At 41.1% G+C, this 21,178-nt stretch overlaps 1 protein-coding gene across 2 annotated transcripts in view; it reads left to right on the plus strand.

Annotated features, from left to right (window-relative positions):
- The window catches only part of Lvrn (laeverin), a 56,756-nt gene that overhangs the window by 22,527 nt on the left and 13,051 nt on the right, over positions 1–21,178 (plus strand). Inside the window, exons 4-16 of one of the 2 annotated variants that reach the window (XM_021150951.3) lie at positions 1,366–1,492; positions 4,263–4,417; positions 5,611–5,724; positions 7,840–7,983; positions 8,478–8,543; positions 8,634–8,699; positions 9,425–9,597; positions 11,626–11,702; positions 12,036–12,175; positions 14,140–14,195; positions 16,743–16,896; positions 18,119–18,213; positions 20,989–21,096. In XM_021150951.3, coding sequence (XP_021006610.1) covers positions 1,366–1,492; positions 4,263–4,417; positions 5,611–5,724; positions 7,840–7,983; positions 8,478–8,543; positions 8,634–8,699; positions 9,425–9,597; positions 11,626–11,702; positions 12,036–12,175; positions 14,140–14,195; positions 16,743–16,896; positions 18,119–18,213; positions 20,989–21,096 — 1,475 coding nt within the window. The remainder of the gene's footprint in view (positions 1–1,365; positions 1,493–4,262; positions 4,418–5,610; positions 5,725–7,839; positions 7,984–8,477; positions 8,544–8,633; positions 8,700–9,424; positions 9,598–11,625; positions 11,703–12,035; positions 12,176–14,139; positions 14,196–16,742; positions 16,897–18,118; positions 18,214–20,988; positions 21,097–21,178) is intronic. The other variant, XM_085833459.1, reaches the window with a different exon arrangement.

Genomic DNA, 21,178 nt, shown 5'->3' on the forward strand with positions numbered 1-21,178 from the left:
GGATGCCAGTTTGCATAACCGCCTTATTCTTGGATGTGCTGAGAGGAGGCCTGGGTCCCTCGCATGTAAGCTGGGAGGGTCGGTCCAGTCCAAAGCCAGGTTCTGGAGCACCCCCATCTCCGTGTGTGAAATAGCTTCCTTCCTCAGCCTGCAAGGGTCCGAGTTGCCATCGAAAGACAACCTCTACTATTTTCTTTTGTATTTTGAAACACTGAAGAAGTTGGAGCTGTTAAGTTTATCTTGGGGGAAATCTCAGAACTGGCTTATTTGGAGTTGTGGAGCCGCTACCTTTTTTAATACCTAATTAGTAATCAGCTATATTTGTTTTCTGTTTTCATCTTGACAAGGACTGTAGTTGCAGCTATTAGAATAAAGTCTCTTAACTACTTAAAAACATTTCTCAGTCGTTCATGTCCCGTCATTTGAGAACTTTCAAATTCTATGCCCCATTTAAAAATTGAGTTATTTGTTTTCTTGATGTTCGGTCTTCTAAGTTCTTTGTATATTTTAGATACGAGCCCTGTGTCAGATGTATAATTGGCAAATATTTTTCCTATTCTGTAGGCTGCTGCTTTGCTCAAAAAGAATGATTGTGCTCTTTTCTATACATAGACTTTTAAGTTTCATGAAGTTCCATTTATTAATTGTTGGTCTTAATATCTACGTCATCAGTGTCCTGTTTAGAAATCTCTTCTTGTATCAATAAGTTCAAGCCTATTACTTGGTTTTTTTTCCCTCCAATGGGATTGATGGTCTTATGTTGCTATTCTTGATCCATTTGAAACTGAGTTTTGTGCAGGGTGGTGGATAGGGGCCTATTTCCTTTCTTCTACACACAGCTTCCAGTTTGACCAGCCAATTAATAGATTTCCAAAGTAAAAGTTAATGTTACATATTTCTGGAGGGGGTGGGTCAGTTAATACTTTACCTTCTGGGATTTTCTCAGCACGTTTATGAGTTTAATAAACAAGTTCTGTCTTGGCTGCTTTTCTTTTACTGTGACAAAAAAAAACATCGTAACTAGTAGGAGAACCGGTGGGTGTTCACATCTTCATCCGTAAGCAGGAGGCAAAGACAGAATACTGGGAATGTTGCCAGTCTGTTGAAACATCAAATCCCATCCCATAGTGACACACCTCAATAAGGCACACGTCCTAATCCTTCCCAAACAGTTCTACCAACTGGGGAGCGGATATTCAAATATATGAGACTGTGGGGGCGGGGGTCATTCTCCAACCACCACAGGCACGTAGCTTCTTCTGAAGCTGTGAGGCTTCAGCTGAGCAGTAGCGAGTTGGCATGAACAGGATGACACTTTTCAAAAGCCCAATATTGCTCTATGTAATTATCGCTTGTTTAACTTAGATACGTGTCTGGGCCCGGAAAGACGACATTGCAAATGGATATTTAGACTTTGCTGCAAACATCACAGGCCCCATCTTCTCATTTCTGGAGGATCTGTTTAATATCAGTTATCGGCTTCCAAAAACAGGTGATGCATTTAAAGAACCTCAATGTATGATATTCTGTCTTGCAGGCCCCAAGTTGAGATCACATGATATACCGATGAGCCTTTGAGGGTGTTTTGGAGCCATTTAGCTTTTATTTTGGAGTTAGCCTCATGACCATTCACCATGGTGTTTGATACCTTTCAAAACACAAAGATCCGTTTGTGTTTTCTCTATCTGGAGCTATGTATCTTGTGGGTCAAGACCATTTGCATGTCAGCTCCCTCATGGGCATCCGTGGCTCCTTCTCTAGACTGGGCTAAAACTCTCTTATATAAAGATTTTCTCTGTGGTGGCTCTGCAGTGCTGGGCTCTGAATGTTTTCAGCTAGTGAGCTTGCATGACTTATCCCAGTGTCCTCTAGTGAGATTTTAGGTCTTGTTTAGCTGTGACTCACTGACCTAGTACTTGTTGTTCCATCCGTAGATTTCCTCATAAAAATTGGGATCATATGTGAATATAATATGATCCTTGAGGACTTATGTAAATACTTTATCTCTCGTAGATCTAGATGGTATGTCTGCAAAGGCCCTGTGGCTGCTCAACTCAGAAATTCGTTTAATGCAGTTTTTCTTCTCTTTACATAGTGTGTGTCATGTAAATTTGTTTTGTTCTTCAACATGTTTCTGAAATCTTGGGTACACCATGCTCTGCCTATACAGGCAGATGGCAGAAGAAGGTGGGGAGAAAATGTTTGGGCTGTGATGCTCCAGAGTCTCTGCTGCTTGAGCATTCTAGTTTAGGGGGAGTAAAGAGCGAAGGGCTGAGAAGCAGCCTAAGCCAGGTCAGAGACTCCAGTTTGCCTGTCACATAAGGAGCTGGAGACAGCAGCCTTACAAACCAAGTTCCCAGCTCTCCCATGCTATAGGTGCTTACAGTAGCTAGTTTTTTCCCCGTATTGGAAAAGAGAGAGAGAGAGAGAGAGAGAGAGAGAGAGAGACCCATCACCACCACCACCTTTTATGCTCATTAGGTGAGGAGTCCAGAGTCACCCTTGTTCCTGCATGGTGTCCTGTCCATTCAAGGATCTGCTTTCGTCTTCCCCCCCGCCCCCAGCTACTTACTGCTTCCCACTCCTACTTTCCCCTGATATAAACCACCAGCATCCTCACCAGACCAGTCTTTGTGTGGGATCACCCTCTAATATGTCCTCCTCCTTTGTGAAGCCAAAATCCTTTCAGAGAAATAGCTGGTTTTGTTAGCGCCCTCTTTAAAACCACCCTGAGGCTTCCTGTCACCATGAGGATGTAGTCTGAATGCTGACCATGTCTTTACAATGATGTACCAACCTATTCCAGGAGGTGGGCAGTTCCCAGCTATGATTGCTGCCTAGCACAGTCTCGGTACTCCCCTCTATCCTCCGGGCTCTTCACACCATGTGTCTTGGGATGTCTTTAACTTAACTGGATGATTCTGCCTTTCCTATTTGTCAACTCAGACAAAAATGGAGGTCGATAGGAGGATTGATGAATAATAGTGAGAGTAGAGATAACGTCACACAATAGAATACTATACAGCAATGAAAATGAAGCACCATTTCTGAAGTTTAAAACACAAATGTGACTTAATATGATGAAACAGAATAGAATAGATAATCTACTAAAAAAAAGGGAATAGTAAACACAAAATGTTATGGGAAACAGGGCATAAAGTTGAAAGCCTTCTCAGCCAGTTCTAAAAGGTTGAGTGTTAGACCCAAGGTTATTTTGAAACAATTAGTGAACCGTTTGTATAAAACAGTGCAGGACCTTGTGGGAATCAATGAGGATGATTTGTTTCTCAAAGCCCCAATGACTTTGCTTAATTAAATGGTATCCATTTGAAGTTTAAAAATGTTTTTAAAATAGTCATGAGAAGAGGGCTAGCAGGGTGGTTCAGTGGATAAACGTCTTGCTGCTTAGCCTGACAACCCAAGTTCAGCCTCTAGGATCCACAGAGTAGGAGAGAACTGACTCACATGGGCTGTCCTCTGATCTTCACACACACACACACACACACACACACACACACACACACACACACACACACAGAGAGAGAGAGGGAGGGAGAGAGAGAGAGAGAGAGAGGCACACGCAGAGAGATACAGACACGTGCACACATGCAAACACACACACATATGTGTAAAGATATGATTTTAAGAAAATTTCAAATTAGCCATTAGTATCTGTAAGAAATGGTTTCTTACAGCTCTCAGGGCTAGACTCCAGGGGTTGATAGAATCCATCTTTTGAGAAGAGGGTTTCCCGAGATAGTAAGCAGGGTCAGTTAGCAGAGGAAGTCTTGGGTCAACAAAAGGAATCGAAGGGATGTATGGGTTTGCGGTGGGGTGAGAGTGGGGAGCAGTTTAGATGGATGGGCAATGTCACCTGAGGCTACTAAGTCTGATGTGTGTTCTGAGGCACAAGTCCCATGGAGCTGGGGAGGAACCAGGGCACAGTGGTGGGAAAACCCTTCATGGATGGAGCTTCTTTTGTCTTCTTGTTGACTTTTGAGAACCTTCTAGATCTTGAGCCTGAGTCTGTCATCAGAAGTATTTGATCTTTATGTGATTTTCATAGAGTCGTAATAGCCTATTTTATGGTTTCTATCTTCAGTGTTAGGTTTTGAAAAGACCATTTTCTCTTTGCTCGGGTTACACATTTTTCTCTTTATTTTTCAGTCACCTTATGACTTTACTTGGACACGATTTATACCTAAAACAACGTTGTACTGGACAAGATGATTTAATTTTTTTCCCTACTTAAACCCACTTAGATATAGTTGCCTTGCCTATTTTTGCCAGCGGCGCAATGGAGAACTGGGGCCTGTTGATATTTGATGAATCGTCCTTGCTCCTGGAACCAGAGGATGAGCTGACAGAGAAAAGAGCTATGATCTTGAGCATTATCGCCCATGAGGTTGGGCACCAGGTGTGTGGTGGGATATTCTGATCCACGGGGAGGCATTTTCCAGCTGTTTTTCTCAAAGCAGCAAAACCCAGAAATGCCAGCCACACTCCAGATTTGGACGGGTAGGAGAGCCATCTCATACGATGTATAACTATGCATAAAACAAGGAAGGGTCTGTGCGGTGTCAGTCCAGCTGAGTCCCAGCCTTTGAGGTATCGAGAACCTGTTTAATTTTATTCTGGGAAGACACTCGATGGATGTAGCCAATGTGTTAGTGAGGAGCATATGAGGGCTTCAGCTGCATCCCCAAAAGCTGTAGCCAGGACCACATTATCATCACTGTGTGCTTCCTCTTGTAAACGTCTGGGCAATTGACTTGATGGAGAGTCTCACACCTACATTTTAGTCTCTGTTCCATGAACACAAATGTGCCAAGCAAGAAATAACCTGAAGTTAGATAGTGCTATTTTCTTTAATTTGTGTAACTCCACAAGTTTTAGAAAGAACAAAATAACATCCCAGTTATACATTCCACCTACTCCCATGAGTTTGAATCAGTTGTTCCAAGTGTCACTTCTTATTGTTACCTAAGTGACATTTTTAAAAACACAAGGTTCTAACAACTGCTCTAAGAATTTAGTTAGCTATCAGGACATTTATTTATTGGTTTGGGGAATTGTATTTTTCTTTCCAGAGACATCTATATGTTTTCTTGCCCAGTTTATCTCGAATAGAAAGTAACGCAGCTACAACTCATTACAGGGCATACCCTTATGTGAGTGATTTATATGTGGCATGTCTGAAATCACAATCTAAAACAGAGCATCTACTTACAGTGAAGTCATGGTTAGAGTATAAGGGGCATAAATAGCAGGGGTGAGAGCCTAGCTTCACTTCTGTTTCACTGAACTAAACACAGCTCGTGGGCAAGGCCAACAGTTTATATGTTCAGCTCGCCAGCCTTGTGCTTAAATGTCAGTTTTAAAGCAAACACAGCTTCCAGTTACCAGAGGTGAGGCAGTCATTTCTGAGAAATGAATAGCTAATCGTGTAAAAACAGCAAGGCTATGCTGGGGAGTCCTCTATTTTCAAGTTTTGTTACTGATGGCAAACAATGTGTACATCTTTTTGGCATCGTGCCTCCTTAATGTGTATTTGCAATAAAGATAACTTAAATTTCAGAAATATCTTCTTCTCTCTCACATCTCCAAAAGTGGTTTGGAAACCTGGTGACCATGAGCTGGTGGAACAATATCTGGCTCAATGAAGGCTTTGCATCTTATTTTGAACTTGAACTAACTAACTACTTCTATCCTAAAGTTCCCATGGTAAGTAATTTAAACATTTTCCCTTAATTATAAAAATAATGCATAGTTATTCTTGAAAAATATTTTTTTTTTATAAAACACAGACAAATCTAACAACTACTAAATTACTAAAACTCTCATTCCAAGGTGAGTCAGGCTGCCTTTTCTGTTTTTTTTTTTTTTTTTCTTACAAGCTTCTTACTATTTTTGTTTAAGTGAGATTTATACCAAAAATGCTTTTGGCTTAAAATGTTGGTATTTATTTTATTTATTTATGTATTATTGTGAGTGACAGGCTGCATATACCAAAGTATGCATTCAGAGGACAGGGAGTGGGAGTCCAGTCTCTCCTTCCATCATGTGGGTGTCATTAGCCTGTGAGCAAGTGTCATTTACCTGCTAAACCATCTCAACAGCTGGGTAGGGAGATTTCTAATGTTGGTGTGCCAGGTGGCTGGTGTGCCAGGTGACTGGTGTGCCAGGTGGCTGGTGTGTCAGGTAGCTGGTGTGCCAGGTGGCTGGTGTATCAGGTGGCTGGTGTGGCAGATGGCTAATGTGGCAGGTGGCTGGTGTGGCAGGTGACTGTTATGGCAGGTGGCATGTGGCTGGTGTGGTAGGTGGCATGTGGCTGGTGTGGCAGGTGGCATGTGGCTGGTGTGGCAGGTGGTTGGTGTGACAGGTGGCTAGTGTATGGCTGGTGGAAGGTGGCTGGTGTGGCAGGTGGCAGGTGGTTGGTGTGATGTGGCTGGTATGGCAGGTGGAAGGTGGTTGGTGTGGCAGGTAGCTGGTGTGGCAGATGGCAGGTGGTTGGTGTGGCAGGTGGCAGGTGGCTGATGTGGCAGGTGGAAGATGGTTGGTGTGGCAGGTGGCTGGTGTGGCAGATGGCTGGTGTGCCAGGTGGAAGGTGGTTGGTGTGGCAGGTGGCTGGTAAGGCAGGTGGCATGTGGCTGGTGTGGCAGGTGGCAGGTGGCTGGTGTGGCATGTGGGTTAGAAGGTAAAGGAACTTGCTGTGTGAGCCTGACAACCTGATTATGATTTCCAGAAGCCACCACATAAAGGTGGAGGAAAGACCCATCTTTGCACTCCCACCGAACAGGATATGTTGCCAGCTGCCTTAGCTCCTGTTGCTGGGACGTCTCAGCTATGATGAAATACACTCTGGAACCATACACCAAAACAAACACATTCTTCCTTACCTTGCTTTTGGCAGTATAGTTTTTCACCGTAACAAGACTAATAGCTATAAGTATAAACCGAATTAATGGCATTGCTAATCAGAGCTTAAGCTAGGAGTAGGTTGGAGTTGATCAGAACGTTAACAGGTGGAAGTAGAACAGAATTCAAATGTTTACCTGATGTTGATGTAGTGTGTGACAGAAACAGTCAAACTGGAATTCCAAGTAGTCAGGATTTTAGGCTCCGTGTGGCTGGCCACTCACCAGAGTGCAGAAGACTAGTCAGTGCAATGTCTCGCCTAATCTCTGCTGGTTTTTTTCCCCTCATCCCAGATTTCTCCTTGGCTCTAAATCAGTTTTCTTTCTAGCTTTACATCAGAAAGAAATCATTCTTGCCATGTGCCCGAGGGGAAGCCCATGTCTTGGACAGTCCTGTAGTTCTCAGTACAGTGCAGGAAACCGCTATCTCGGAAAAACCTCTGTCTTGGAACATATGAGCTGCAGACACTTGTATCTAGTCTGTAGATTTCTTTCCAGTTGTGAGCTATTATGTCCACATCCTTGTCAACTTATAAAGCTAGTGTGAATTTTTTTTGTGAATATGCATGGAAAAATACCAATCAATTTTAAGAAGCCACTGATTCACCTGACAATACAATCTAGTGGACTGGCTCTATGTAGAGATGACACTGGGAATCATGAGAAATACGTGCCTCTTAGGGGTCACACTCTTCTGTAATTAACTTCTTAAAATTTAAAAGAACAGATAGAGACCAGGAAGGAAGATGGCGTACAGTTTTGTTACTCAAGGGATTCTTATGTTTGAGGAATATTGTAGTTCAGACATTTTCCGTTATCATTTCCCTGTTTCAATGTGAGTTTTACAGGCTATCTCAGGAATGCTGGGTTTTGTATTTCTGTAACCCTGGAAGTTAATCTGGCTCAATCTTTTCCTTTGTAGAATATGATCTTTTTTTTTACCGTTTTACATGGAATCCTCGGAGAAGACCATGCCCTGGAGTCTAGAGCTGTGTCCACTGCAGTGGAAAATTTCACAGAAACAAGTGAAATAAACAGACTCTTTGACTTATATACTTACAAGAAGGTACAAGCACATTCTTGTCTTTTGTTCTCATTTAGAGAGTTGTTGTAGAATGGATTCCACGAACTATAAAGTGCTACATGCTTAAAACTATGGATTAAAGTAACTTGAATTTTATTGACTAATAGATGTCAGAAAATGCCTTAAAGTCAGATTTCACTTAGCAAATATTAATGCGGTCATATTAGATATTGGGTCCTTTACCAACTCAGCCATCTTACCAGATCCAAACTCCTGTTTTATTCTTACATTCAATATCATAATTTAAAAGTTTTTGTGCACCCCAACTCTTTACATAGAGGACATTTGGTCACTCTTTACTTATTGCTTAGTGATAGTCTACTGTTTTATTAACATACCTGGGGCTAATTTGAACAGGAAATTCAAGGACAAATTGCAATCAGAAGCCTAGCATGCGACAGCGTTTTTAAAAACAGAGTGTGTCGGTGTGTAAATACTGAATTTCGTTCAGCTCACAACAGCTTTGTGTATCCTAGGGAGCATGCATGGCCTGGATGCTTGCTAGTTTCCTGAGCCCACACTTGTTTATCAACGCACTTAAGGTGAGTTGCTGAGAGAATTACCAGCGTAGCATCAGACACACATCACACATCGCATTGATGTCGCTTTAACCTCAATTCCTGTTTTCACAGTCTTATTTGGAGACATTTTCTTATTCAAATGCTGAGCAAGATGATCTGTGGAGACATATTCAAATGGTAATTGTCCCTCTTTCAGACACTTTCTTGCTGAGCAAGACTGTATCTGTCTGATACAGTCCAAGATCAGGAGGCTGTACATGAATGACTGAATCACAGCAACAGGACTTTTCCCTATTTAAAAAACGCCCTTAGGTATGAATGGTTTCTTTAGTCTTCATTGTACTTCTGTGCCCTAAGTAGAGGATGGCTATTATGTCCATAAATATCTGCTTAGTGAATAAATAGATGACTAAATAAAGAACCACTCATATTATCAGTGCGCTGTGTTTGTTGTTCTGTATCTATGTAGTCAACCAAATCCCAGATTAGAAATAGAAAATGATCTGTTCGTACTAAACATATATGGTCTTTTCTAGGGCCATTGTTCCCCAAACAATACAATGTAATAAATATATGTTCTCATACCACTTGCACTGTAATATGTATGACGAGTCATCTATAGATGATTTGTGACTCCTGTACATGGCTTACATAGTACCTACTGATCTATTTTATATAAGGGCATCAGCATCTGTGGATTCCTTAGGTGTGCTAGAAAAAGCATCCCCTTTCAGATACCAGAGGAAAGCCCTGTAGAGATAAAAAGTCCTGGATATCAAACGCTGGGGGTTAGTATATACAGCAGGGAGATGCTGAATAATTCTTATCTTTGGGGGAGACAGCTGCTTCATGAGGTTTTGCTGATAAACCACGTCTGTTTTGTGATGAATTTTTTTAACCAGGCCATAGGTGAGCAGAATGCAATTCATTTGCCAGCAACAGTAAAAAGCATAATGGACAGCTGGACACACCGGGGTGGCTTTCCTATCATCACAGTAAATGTGTCTACTGGCGTCGTTAAGCAAGAGCCGTTTTATCTTGATAAGGTTGAAAATCAGACCCTTCTAAGCCACAAGTAGGTCATCTCACTCCTCTGTTGTCACCGGACTTGGGGTTGAGCAATGTGGGGTGGAAAGCAGTCAGCAGTGAGGGTGTCCATCACTTGCTGGACACATGCCCTCCTCCTGGGTGAATCCCTGAAGGCATGGTCCTGCGTGTGAGGCACATGCCTGCAACTAGGGACCAACACGTGCCCCTGTCTTGGGACTTAGTGCCATCTGAGTGACCAGAGCATTGGAATTCTCTGTGTTCCTGGTTGTCTGTCAGACATAATGGATTACTCAAGATTCTGGACGAGAGGCAAGAAGATGACGTCACAGTGGCACAAGCTCCCAAGGATGGAGCTGTGCATATGCGTGCATGTGGTGTGGTGCACATGCGTGTTTGAATACTTACAGCCATACCTGCAGTTTTAATACGATGGCCTTTGGGTCTGTTTCAAATACTAACTTGCACAAAAGTCAAGCTGTATGTGGGTCTTATTGAAGTTCTCTGGGCTCTCTTGTCTGTAACACAGACTGGGGAAATGTAAAACTGCAACCATGAGTGGTTGTACCACTGCCGGCCACCTTCTCCTCCCTCCCTCCTCTGTTTCCCTCCCTCATTTGTTAACATGCAACCTTTTAAGGGAATTTTGACTCTGACCTCTCACTGTGGCAGATATCAACATGAATAGTGATTTTCAAACACTACCAAAAAATTCCAAGGGGCTGGCAAGATGGCCCAGTGAGTTTGCCCCCAAGCTTGATAACATGAGTTTGATTCCTGAAATCCATGTTAAAGTTTGAAAGAAGGAAGAACTAACTCTACAAAGTTGTCCTCTGACCATGCCGCTGGTATACTGCTTCTCACATTCTACACACACACACACACACACACACACACACACACCAAACAATAACAACAGTAAATCAAACAGTCCTACTTTTTCCTCAAACCCACCGGGAAAAGAAACCCAAGGCTCCATTGCATTCTGAGACTTTGAGAAGTGAGCAATCTTATGTATGCAGATGAGTGCTGACTTTTTGTTTGTTTGTTTGTTTGTTCGTTCGTTTGTTTCGAGACAGGGTTTCTCTATGTTGCACTGGCTGTCCTGGAACTCACTTTGTAGACCAGGCTGGTCTTGAACTCAGAAATCTGCCTGCCTCTGCCTCCCAAGTGCTGGGATTAAAGGTATGTGCCACCACCGCCCGGCAAGTACTGACTTATAGCTAAAGGAGAGATGCCAGATGTGAGAACTAGAAGATGATTGAAAACAATTGCCTGAACTGTGTGTCCGTTTGTTGTTGTTAAGATTTTATCTACATATTTTATGTATCTGAGAACACTGTTGCTCTCTTCAGACACACCAGAAGAGGGCATCAGATCCCATTACAGATGGTTGTGAGCCACCATGTGATAGCTGGGAATTGAACTCAGGACCTCTGGAAGAGCAGTCAGTGCTCTTAACCACTGAGCCATGTCTTCAGCCCCTGTGTGTCCTTTCTAAAGACTGATGTAGTCCTTACAGTCAGCTGATCCATCCAGTTCATGTTCACCCGTGTGGGAGGGAAAGGTAGACAGATGGCCAGTAAGTACAAATGTGGCTGATGCCTGTTTCTGGCAGAGAGAAACTTTGAGGTCAAGAAGTATTTTAAAATGTTGGCAAGCTTTTTCTTTTTTTAATCACCCCTCACCTCTCTGGGCATGGACAGATTTGGGTCTGCCTGAAGCAGTTGAGTGACCCAGAGTGAGGCCAGGTGGCTGTAATTTAGTAAAATGGGTTCTTTATCGCTTCAGTCAGAAGGCAGTCTCAGCAGCTGTCTATGCTCTAAGATGTCAGTCCGTGAGATACAGCAAGAGGAAGGGGTGAGAGTAAAGAGTCAGTGCAAGGTGGGCTAGCAGAAACCGCAGCGAGTAACCGCAACAGCACAGCCCCGAGTGCCCACTGGGATTAACTAACCATAGACTTGGAGGGCTGCTACTTCAGCATGTCTTTAATTTGGGTTGAGTGTGTACTCTTGTGTGTGGAAAGAGCTAATTCTTTTCTATTCTTCCAAAACAGTAGTACATGGATTGTCCCTATTTTTTGGATGAAAAATGGAATCCCACAACCTTTAGTCTGGCTAGATAAAAGCAACAGTAAGTAAATATACATATTTTTATTTACAAGTGAACATATTAAATACATATATATCTTCATATGTATGTATAAAAACAGAGATAGGCATTTTGTTAGAACGTTGGGTTTTTGGAAACCTGGTGTTGAATAGAGAGCTTTAATGATGCACGTCAGATTAAACGTCATTATTCATAAAAATTTAGTTATTTGGCAGACCAATATATACTTAAGAGCTATCTTAATTTTTATTTTATTGGCTTAATGTTTAGAAGTGTGAGCATATTATATATAAAAAAAATATATACTGGAATCTTTTTAAGAACCTTTCTGTTTGTTTGTTTGTTTTGTGGTAGTGATGTTCCCTGGGATGAAACTTTCAGATTCTGACAGTGACTGGGTGATTTTAAACTTCAATGTGACTGGATATTACAGAGTTAATTATGATGAGTTAGGCTGGAAGAAGTTAAGTCGGCAACTTGAAAAGGATCCTAAGGTATGGGCTGGGTTTGGTGTTTTGATCAAGTGTCAGCTGTCATCATTTGGAGGATGTGCTTTCTGATGGAGAGCCATCATCCCATTAGCCTCTTCTCTACCACTCATGACAGACGCTTTTACTCTCATTCATAGGAAGGGCTGATTTTGGTTGCATGTGTATCTCTGAACATACTTTTTGATTTCCAAAAATAAGTTTACCTTTTGAAATGAGAATCGGAATACGTGCCTAAGTTACTTTCATGTTCGGTTCCGTGTTTCACATTGCAATGTAAGTATTTGTTGAATTCATCATGCGTGTAAGAAACGGTAGGGAAAGATGTACCCGAAGTTTCTAAGCTCACACAGAATAGGTACATGCTATGTGATAAAAATTATTGATCTTTTTATTCCTAAAATAAATTCTTCTCACTCAGAGGGATGGATTTAGTTTATACAACATCAAGAGTCCACTGTCACTTTCCACTATAGGTTTTTAAGAACCTATAAATGACAGTGAAATCTGTGCACAGTGGGATGTTGACCAGGTGGTCAAGCCAGTCAGACTTTAGCTGATTGACATCATCAGATCCATGAGTAGAGAGGAATGCTTGCTTAGGAGTCTACACGACTCGATGAAGAATCTTGGGCAGTTCCCTTGGTTGGAGTAAATCTGTCCTGAGTTTCTCTGTTGGAGACACAGTAGCCTGCCCAGCTGAGGAGAATATACACCACACTGGCCCAGAGTTTGAGCTGTGGATCAGGAGACTTCAGCTTACAGTTTTGTTCCTCATTTGCCTAAAGTGTGATTGCAGACTGGCATTTGACCACTATTTCAATTTCCTCATCAATAGAATGGTTGTGATACACTAGTCTTACCTTGAGGTTGGAGGCTAACCTTAAAGTGCCCCTGTGAAGACAGGGTAAGATGTCTTATGTTTAATGGGGGACAGACACAGGCACTCAAAATATGTTCAGTAACTTAAGAAAATGTTATTGAGATTTTTAATAAATCAATAAAAGCTGCTTACAATATTTCCTTCTAAAAGCCCTTTCGGACTAACTAAATTCTTAGTAGCTTCCAAAGGTTCTGCATCCCATAGAGGTATGAGTTATACTATTATGACAATCACTCCCTGACATCATTGTAGGCTGATTTATTGAAATACCTAACTAATCTACTTTTGCAGCACAATTGGTGAGAAAATGAAACAAACTGTGTGTGATTCAAATGTATCACACATTTGTGATATGTATGTAGAAAATGTCAGCATTCTAACTGCCACAATGAAAGGAGACTATGATGAGCTAAGGAAGAATTAGAATTGGGAAGAGAACTTCCTTTGGAACAAATACATGGAGATGCTGGAGCTGTTGGAGGGAAAACAAGAGGCTTTGGGTGCCTTGGAGGGCCCAAGCTGAGATCAAAGTTTGTAAGCTGTCAGTGTTGAGATGATCAGACAGAGAGGGGCCTGTAGACTTAGCCTGGCAACTGGCTTTTGCCGCTCCAGGAATATGGGGTCACATTAGTGAAATCTTGAGAGTGCAGATTCCATTTAAAATAATATTAGTTAAGTATTTATATGAACAATAAATATTACAAAAATAGTGCTAAATAACATTTATTTTTTTCTCTGCTATGCCAAAATTTTCCTGAAAATTCGTAAGACATCATAATAGCACTCAGGATATCCGTTCTCTTGGAGAAGCTTTGAACCTGAGTTGCAAACTTTTGTTTTTGTAACACAACGTTTTAGGGGAGTATCTTGGTAACTGTTTGCCATGTATAAGCATTATAGTTGATACCAGAAGGATCTCTTATCGAAAGCACATATATAATAACACATTTTGGTTCTTGGTAGCCACTATTTCTTTACTAATGAGACAATTTCTTAGGAATGGATTCTTCGGCTAGGATGGTCTTGAAGTTGCTCTATTGAAAATATCTTCCTCTTTTCTTGAGCGCATTTGGGTTTCTTTCTGCAGGCCATTCCTGTCATTAACAGGCTGCAGCTGGTGAGCGACGCGTTCGCCTTGACTAAGTAAGTGTCTTTTCTACTCTCACTGTTCAAGGGGATGTCTTGAGAGCTTTATAAAAGTCACAGCCCCGTGACTATGAAATTGGTTCTTCACTATGCAGAGGCCTTAACTGATTAAGATTAGGATCAAAAGTGGAGAGTGGTTGTTCAAACCTATAACTCAGCTCTTGGGAGTCTGATGCAGGAGGATTGCTATGAGACAGCAAGATACAAGCAATAAAAAACAAGATTAAGGACAAATTTTATGCTCTTAGAGAAATTTTATAGCATAAATTGTTGTTGGATATAAATAAACTAAAAATAGAGATTTTGAAGTTACTCAAAGGTGAGGGCCGATGGCTATAGTGGTAAAGATATGTGGGTTACATTTTGATACACTGCAGAATTATAAATGTTATATGTATGTACAGGATTAGTATAAACCATGCCACTAAAACTAGAAATATTATTACATGTTCAGGATTTAAGTTTTCAGGTTATAAAATTAAAGAATATATTTATATACATATACACACATACATGTATACACATACACACACACATATAGTTACCTAGTGTGCCTTCTTTTATGCCTGTCATATGTGTTGAGTATTCGTCATTTCTTTCCTGATTGTCTCCTCTGACACCTGTTGCTCAATGCTTGGCTGAAACACCTCTCTAGAGTTACTATGGCTTGGATACGCTGGCCATATCCTCCAAGAAGTATATCCTTTTAGCTTCTTGACCCTTTTTCCACAGACACTTGCTTTTCTGGCTTTACTTTTTCCTGTCACTGTGAGCATTCTTTTTTTTTTTTTTTTTTTTTTTTTTTTTTTAGTTTTTTTTTATTAGGCATTTTCCTCATTTACATTTCCAATGCTATCCCAAAAGTCCCCCATACCCTCCCCTCCCTACCCGCCTACCCACCCACTCCCACTTTTTGGCCCTGGCGTTCCCCTGTACTGGGGCATATAAAGTTTGCAAGTCCAATGGGCCTCTTTTTCCAGTGATGGCCGACTAAGACATCTTTTGATACATATGCAGCTAGAGACGAGAGCTCCGGGGTTCTGGTTAGTTCATAATGTTGTTCCACCTATAGGGTTGCAGACCCCTTTAGCTCCTTGGGTATTTTCTCTAGCTCCCACTGTGAGCATTCTTAAGCACAATCACATTTATGTCTTCTTCCTTCCTTTGTGTGACTCATTTCATCCTATAATCTAAGTGGTTGTTTTAGGGACAAGGCTCGGGAAGATGGTTCAGCTATGTTCTAAATAGGCATTGCGCCCGCCCTCTTTCTCCCTTGTCTTGTGTTTACCTGTAGTCAAGTTATTACCTTAGCCACCAGATTTTATTTTTGTCTCTAATTGTTCCTGCTATCAGTTATAATTATAATTAGTCGATCAGTCTCTCTGTGTGTCTCTGTCTGTCTCTATGTGTATGTGTGTGCGCACACACGTGCATGTCTGAACCACATACCATTATTCTCCCCATTGCTAAAACCTGAAGCCTCAGAGGCATCCTTATTGTCCCCATCTCATGCTTGGCCCCTCATCATGTCACATCTGTCTGTCCTTGCTGATACCTTCTGAGTTCCTAGCTTCTCAGTTCACTACTTATATACTATGCCACTTCCATCATCTCTCTTCTGGCCTTTTGTCTTAGCTCTCAGCCTTTATTTCCCTTGAGTTCCACTATGACTTTGGCATTGTAACAATACAAGTCCTAGATATCAACTCTCTCACATTATTTTGGGAGCTTAAAAAAACTAGATTTACTTCCCAAGAAATCTTTATTCTGATTTGCAATGATCTCCTCAGGTTTGAACCACCTGATCCCCTTCTCTGTGTCTCTTTTTCAGACCCAGAATGGCTTGATCCACTAGCCTCACCTCTCACTAGACATAGAATGCCCTGCCTGTTGGCTTTGCCAGCCCATCACAGCGCTCCCCACTGTTCCTCCTTTGTCCTGTGCTACCTGTCTCTCCCTTTTCAGTCAGACATGACCGTTGGTGCTCTTCTCAAGGGTTTCTCTCTTGAGGCTTTCTCTGACTTTCCCTGTCTTCCTGGTGTTTTTGCGTTGGGAACTCTATTTTCACATAGTCATTACCCTTTCTGAGAGGTTGTCCTCAGTTTCCTGGGTACCAGCTGAGCTCTGCACTGAGGCTCTTAGCTGTAGGCAACTGCAAAGTCCTACACTGCCTTCTCTGCCCACCAGCCGCTGGCAGAGCATTAGGCTGGGGATGCTAATGACTGATACCTGTTGGATGGAATTTATATTGCTGTGAGAACACATAATAAGCACTCATAGTCTGTTACTCAGCATTTGCCCTGGGGTTTTCTACAGCTTCTAATGTAGATGCCTGAATGAACCAAATGGACATGGAAGCCTGGCGGCATTGGTTGAGTTCCCTGTTAGAGCTTTGAGGGGACCGTGGCTACCCTTCTGCTTGGCTTGCTTTCATGTGTTGTTGAAGTTAGACATTAAGAAATAGAGCAGACCTGGTAATAGAGAAAATCCTTGAGCAGGTCGTGTTTTGAGTGTTTTTTTTTTTTTTTTTTTAAATCCAAACAGAAACAATTACATTGAGATCGAGACGGCACTTGATTTAACCAAATACATTGCTGAAGAAGATGAAATCCTGGTATGGTTTGAAGTCTTACTGAACTTGATAAACAGGGAAGTTATTTATGATGTGAACAACTATGCTTTATATCCACTATTGAAGGTAATTTCATGCTTTGTTATGTGGCTTTTAAATCAATTCTTCTTTCCTCTTTCTATGTTCTAGCCAGCATCTGTGGGACAGGCCTTTCCAAAAGCAATGCTCTATTCATTCCAGATGTTTTGTGATTTATTTCTTTATAGCTACAACTGATTATTCTTAGAAGAAAATATGTTAGCCATAGACCTGGTCTTGTAGTTGAGTGAGGGAGAAGGGTGGTAGGGTTTTCCATTCTTGGTGAAGTTAGAATATATCCAAACAAAATAAAACAAAGCAAAGGAAAACAAAACAAAAACATCAGAAGGTGTATAAATTATATTTTGTCTTATAGAAAAATAGTATTTATTTGGAACAATGTCTCAAATTTATTTTTTGGCAGGAAAAGAGTGTCTTACTAACCCTGTGTTCATCACCCCATGTTCAGGTCTGTGAGATCAGCAATTTCAACCTGAGAAATATGTGTCCAATATATATATATTTCAAAGTGGCTATGGTTGTTAAGAAAATAAAGGTGGAAATTAGCATTTATGACACAGTGACATGTCATCATCAATGAGGGAGCATAAGAGGGGAGGTTCCCATCAGTAGATCTGAATAGGACTTGGAAGAAAGATGTCAGAGTAAGATCAGCCCTTTGGACAGTCAAGGCCCACAAGCAAATCCTGAGTGATGATTGCAAGTGAGTTTCTGAGGGTGATGTTGTAAACACCTCAGAGTCCAGGTCCTCTTTTTTCCTCGTATCCAAAGTAATGTTAAAAACGTAAGTGGATGTTGGAAGGCTGACCTACAGGAGGACCCTCTGGAGATTAGTTTTGGCCAAGTCTGTACAAACTGACAGTTCTACTGACTAGAGAGTTTCAGTGGGTCAATAGCATCTAGTTGGTTCTGAGTAAAGCTAATGAATGCCTGACTTTTGTAGCCTCATATTTCCCAGCTGATACATTTGGACTGGTCACAGATAACAGTAATTGCTAATGTTTGCAGGCAGTATACTTCCCTCACATTTACACTTGACTGGTCTAGTTACAAACTGCTTCATGTGGTTTTATGTGTGAGGCACTAGCCCTGGTGAAGTTTAAAAATAAGTATATTTAGTAACAAAGACCATGTCTGAAAAAGTGTCCGTCTGTCTTATTTCTATTAATATCTTTCAGATAAATACTAATACACTGGGATTCAGTGTTGTGTGCCAGAAATAATAGTAACTTTTCTTTGTGGTTTGTAGAAGTATTTACTAAAGAGATTTAACTCAATATGGAATACTTATTCAGCTATAATTCGAGAAAATGTGGCATCATTACAAGACAATTATTTATCTCTGTAAGTATTTTTAAGTAGTCATAACTGAATAAAATGGCTCAGTAGATTGACTTCCATATTTGTGAAAGAGAATCTTTTTTTTAATAACTAAAATCTTAGTACCTACTACTGAGAGTTCTGTGCTAATTTAGAATAATTCCAGACCTGGTAAACTATGTGTGTCCTTAGAGGAAGCAATAGCTTGCAATATTAGTTGACCTGCAGTACACATGTGTGTGCACATATAAGCTTAAACTCTGTATTTTCAAGAGTTAAATGGCTGATTGAAATTTTAAGCGTATCCTGTTATGGGTATAAGGTCGTACCTAGGAGATTTACTCTACACCAGCAAACCAAAGGTCACGGGAAACCGACAGGTGGAAAGCTGACTTGCCTTTGGAATTTTGCTCCAGCAAAATTTTACTTCTCAGTGTCTCAGTCTTTGTATTTTCTGTTGAAAGAATTCAGAAGTGACACATGGGACTTAGTGTAGAGACAGAGTTTCTTGCAAAGTAAAGTGGAACAGCCTTCAGGGTAGACAATGTGCAAACCTACATTTTAGAGTGTGTTGTATACTGTTTTCCAGAGTCGGTAAAGCAGATGCCGTATCTGAGGGGTCACTTCCTTATGACCAGCATTACTGAGTATCACAGTGGATTACTGCTAATCGCAAGGGAAAAGCTAATGACGTGTTTTTCCTCTTTACCAAAAAGCCTCCTGCTGGATAAGAATTTTTCTTGCCATTCATAAGGTCACATCTCTACAGAGGGCCAGAGACACAACTCTTATCCCATTTTTTTGGCTAAAACTCATATATCAGAGCAGATTAAAAAGAATCAAAGAAAAAAATCTATAAAAATATACTTTTTTTAACCAGGAAGAAACAACCTTCTTAACAGATGGGCATCAACAAAGCCCTATTACCTCTACCTTTCTCCATTTTATACAATATAATATCTTAAATCTTACAGAGGGACAACTATAATACTTCTGCTTCCTTCATCCATCAGTACAAAATTAATGTGTTACCAGGGACACAGAGGATGAGGGCTTACAGCTCATTAAGGGAGGAAGTCCATCCTCCAGGGCCTTTCAGTCTACTCGTTTCTAACTGGCTACCTAACATTTCTCTATTTATTGTTAGCAAGAATTGTACCATGATGCAAATATGAACTAGGCTGACAATAATACTGATTAGTCACTTATATATCATCATGCTTAATTACTGTAAATGACTATCCTATGGAGAGCAAGTACTTCTTCATGATGGCTTAGGAAGGAGCCGGAAGGAAACACGAGGCTGTGGTACCTCTGTTCTATTGTGTATGTAATGTTGGAAGTCTAGATTTGGAGGTTGGTGGTAGCCAACATCTATAGGTACAACTTCTAGAAACATCAAACTTCAACTAACCAGACCACACAAGAAATAAAAATACACACAAATATGATCATTCTTACTCAGTAGTATCCTGCTGAGGCAGTAGAAATTAGTCACATGGTCTACAACTCGAAGTCTATCTAGAACTGGATTGGTAAGTTAAGAGACAGTGTGTCAGCCAGGCGTGGTGGCGCACACCTTTGATCCCAGCATTTGGGAGGCAGAGGCAGGAGAAATTTCTGAGTTCAAGGCCAGCCTGGTCTACAGAGTGAGTTCCAGGACAGCCAAGGCTACACAGAGAAACCCTGTCTCAAACAAAACAAAACAAAACAAAACAAAACAAGAGACAGTGTGTCAGGCACAGATTGTGTGGTTGGACAGGAAGGCACAAATGCCCTCAATGAGGTAGCGTACGTGTTAACCAAACACACTCTAGGCTCTCCTAAAGTAGAGCTGAAAAGCTTTCATTTTGTAGCATCCTGGGCCAGTGTTTCTCCTTCAGCAACTCCTGGGACAGGCAGAATTTCAGAGAATCCCATCTTTTTGCAGCTAGTCTAAGTTAGAGTTGGGTAAAGAGAGGGAGTGAACTCATAAACAAATTTCTTAGAGGATCTGTCAGGGGACCTCCACCCACACACATCCCAAGTAGCCTCATCACCAAGTCCAGGCCATGCTGCACTGAAACTAGAGGGTGGAACAGAAGAGCCTTGGCTTTTGTATTTTCTAATAACTTGAAAATCAGTCTGGCTTCCTTCGCCCAGACCCCAAACTTGATGACTTTAGCAAGACACACAACAAAGCGTGGCATCTTTGGGTTCATTGTTGTTCAGAGCCTTTCTTTGAACTTGTTTTGAACAGTAATGCAGACTCTTGCTTAGCTATAAAAAGAAATGAATACTTCTGCCTTTCTTTGGACACGCACAGTGATTGACAGGAGTCAAGGAAGGTTCGGATGCTTAGCAAGGGAAAGCAAATTGAATAGGGGGGAGAACATCTTTTCTTAAATAGAGAAAGCATCCTATTTTTCAGTATTAGATCAGACACACCACAGATATTTCTAATCCATAACAGAATTTTTGTACAAGAGGGAGAAAGTAAATTGACAACAGATGTATCATATGTGCACACTCATGCATCTTTAGGGGTGTTGAATGATGGGAAAAATTTATTTCTAATTTTGTAAAAAATACTATTTGTTAGGAACTTGCTGGTGCCCACAGACCTCTCTAAAAATGTTTTTCTGGACCTTTAATATGTTTGTCATCATAAAAGCTATTTTTAAAACGAAACCTGATAGCACCAGGAGATGTTTGAAAATTCTCATTGTTTTGTGAACCATATTCTTAGAAGCAGAAAAAAAAAATGAAGACGATAATTCAAAGTTAACCACTCCGGTTTGACTTTTCTTTTCCTTCAAGATTTTCCCTGGAAAGGATTTTTGAAACTGCCTGTTGGTTGGGTCTTGAAGACTGTCTCCAGCTGTCCAGAGAGCTCTTCAGAAAATGGACGGCTCATCCAGAGACAGCGTAAGGGCTTCCTTGTACTTCCGGTGCCCAGCTGTGTCAGCGCCCACGGTTTCTCTCCTCTGGTGGTGTTCTTAGAGTTGAG

This window comes from Mus caroli, unplaced genomic scaffold, assembly GCF_978045245.1.
Source record: "Mus caroli unplaced genomic scaffold, Mus_caroli_1 scaffold_19, whole genome shotgun sequence".
Taxonomy (NCBI): domain Eukaryota; kingdom Metazoa; phylum Chordata; class Mammalia; order Rodentia; family Muridae; genus Mus; species Mus caroli.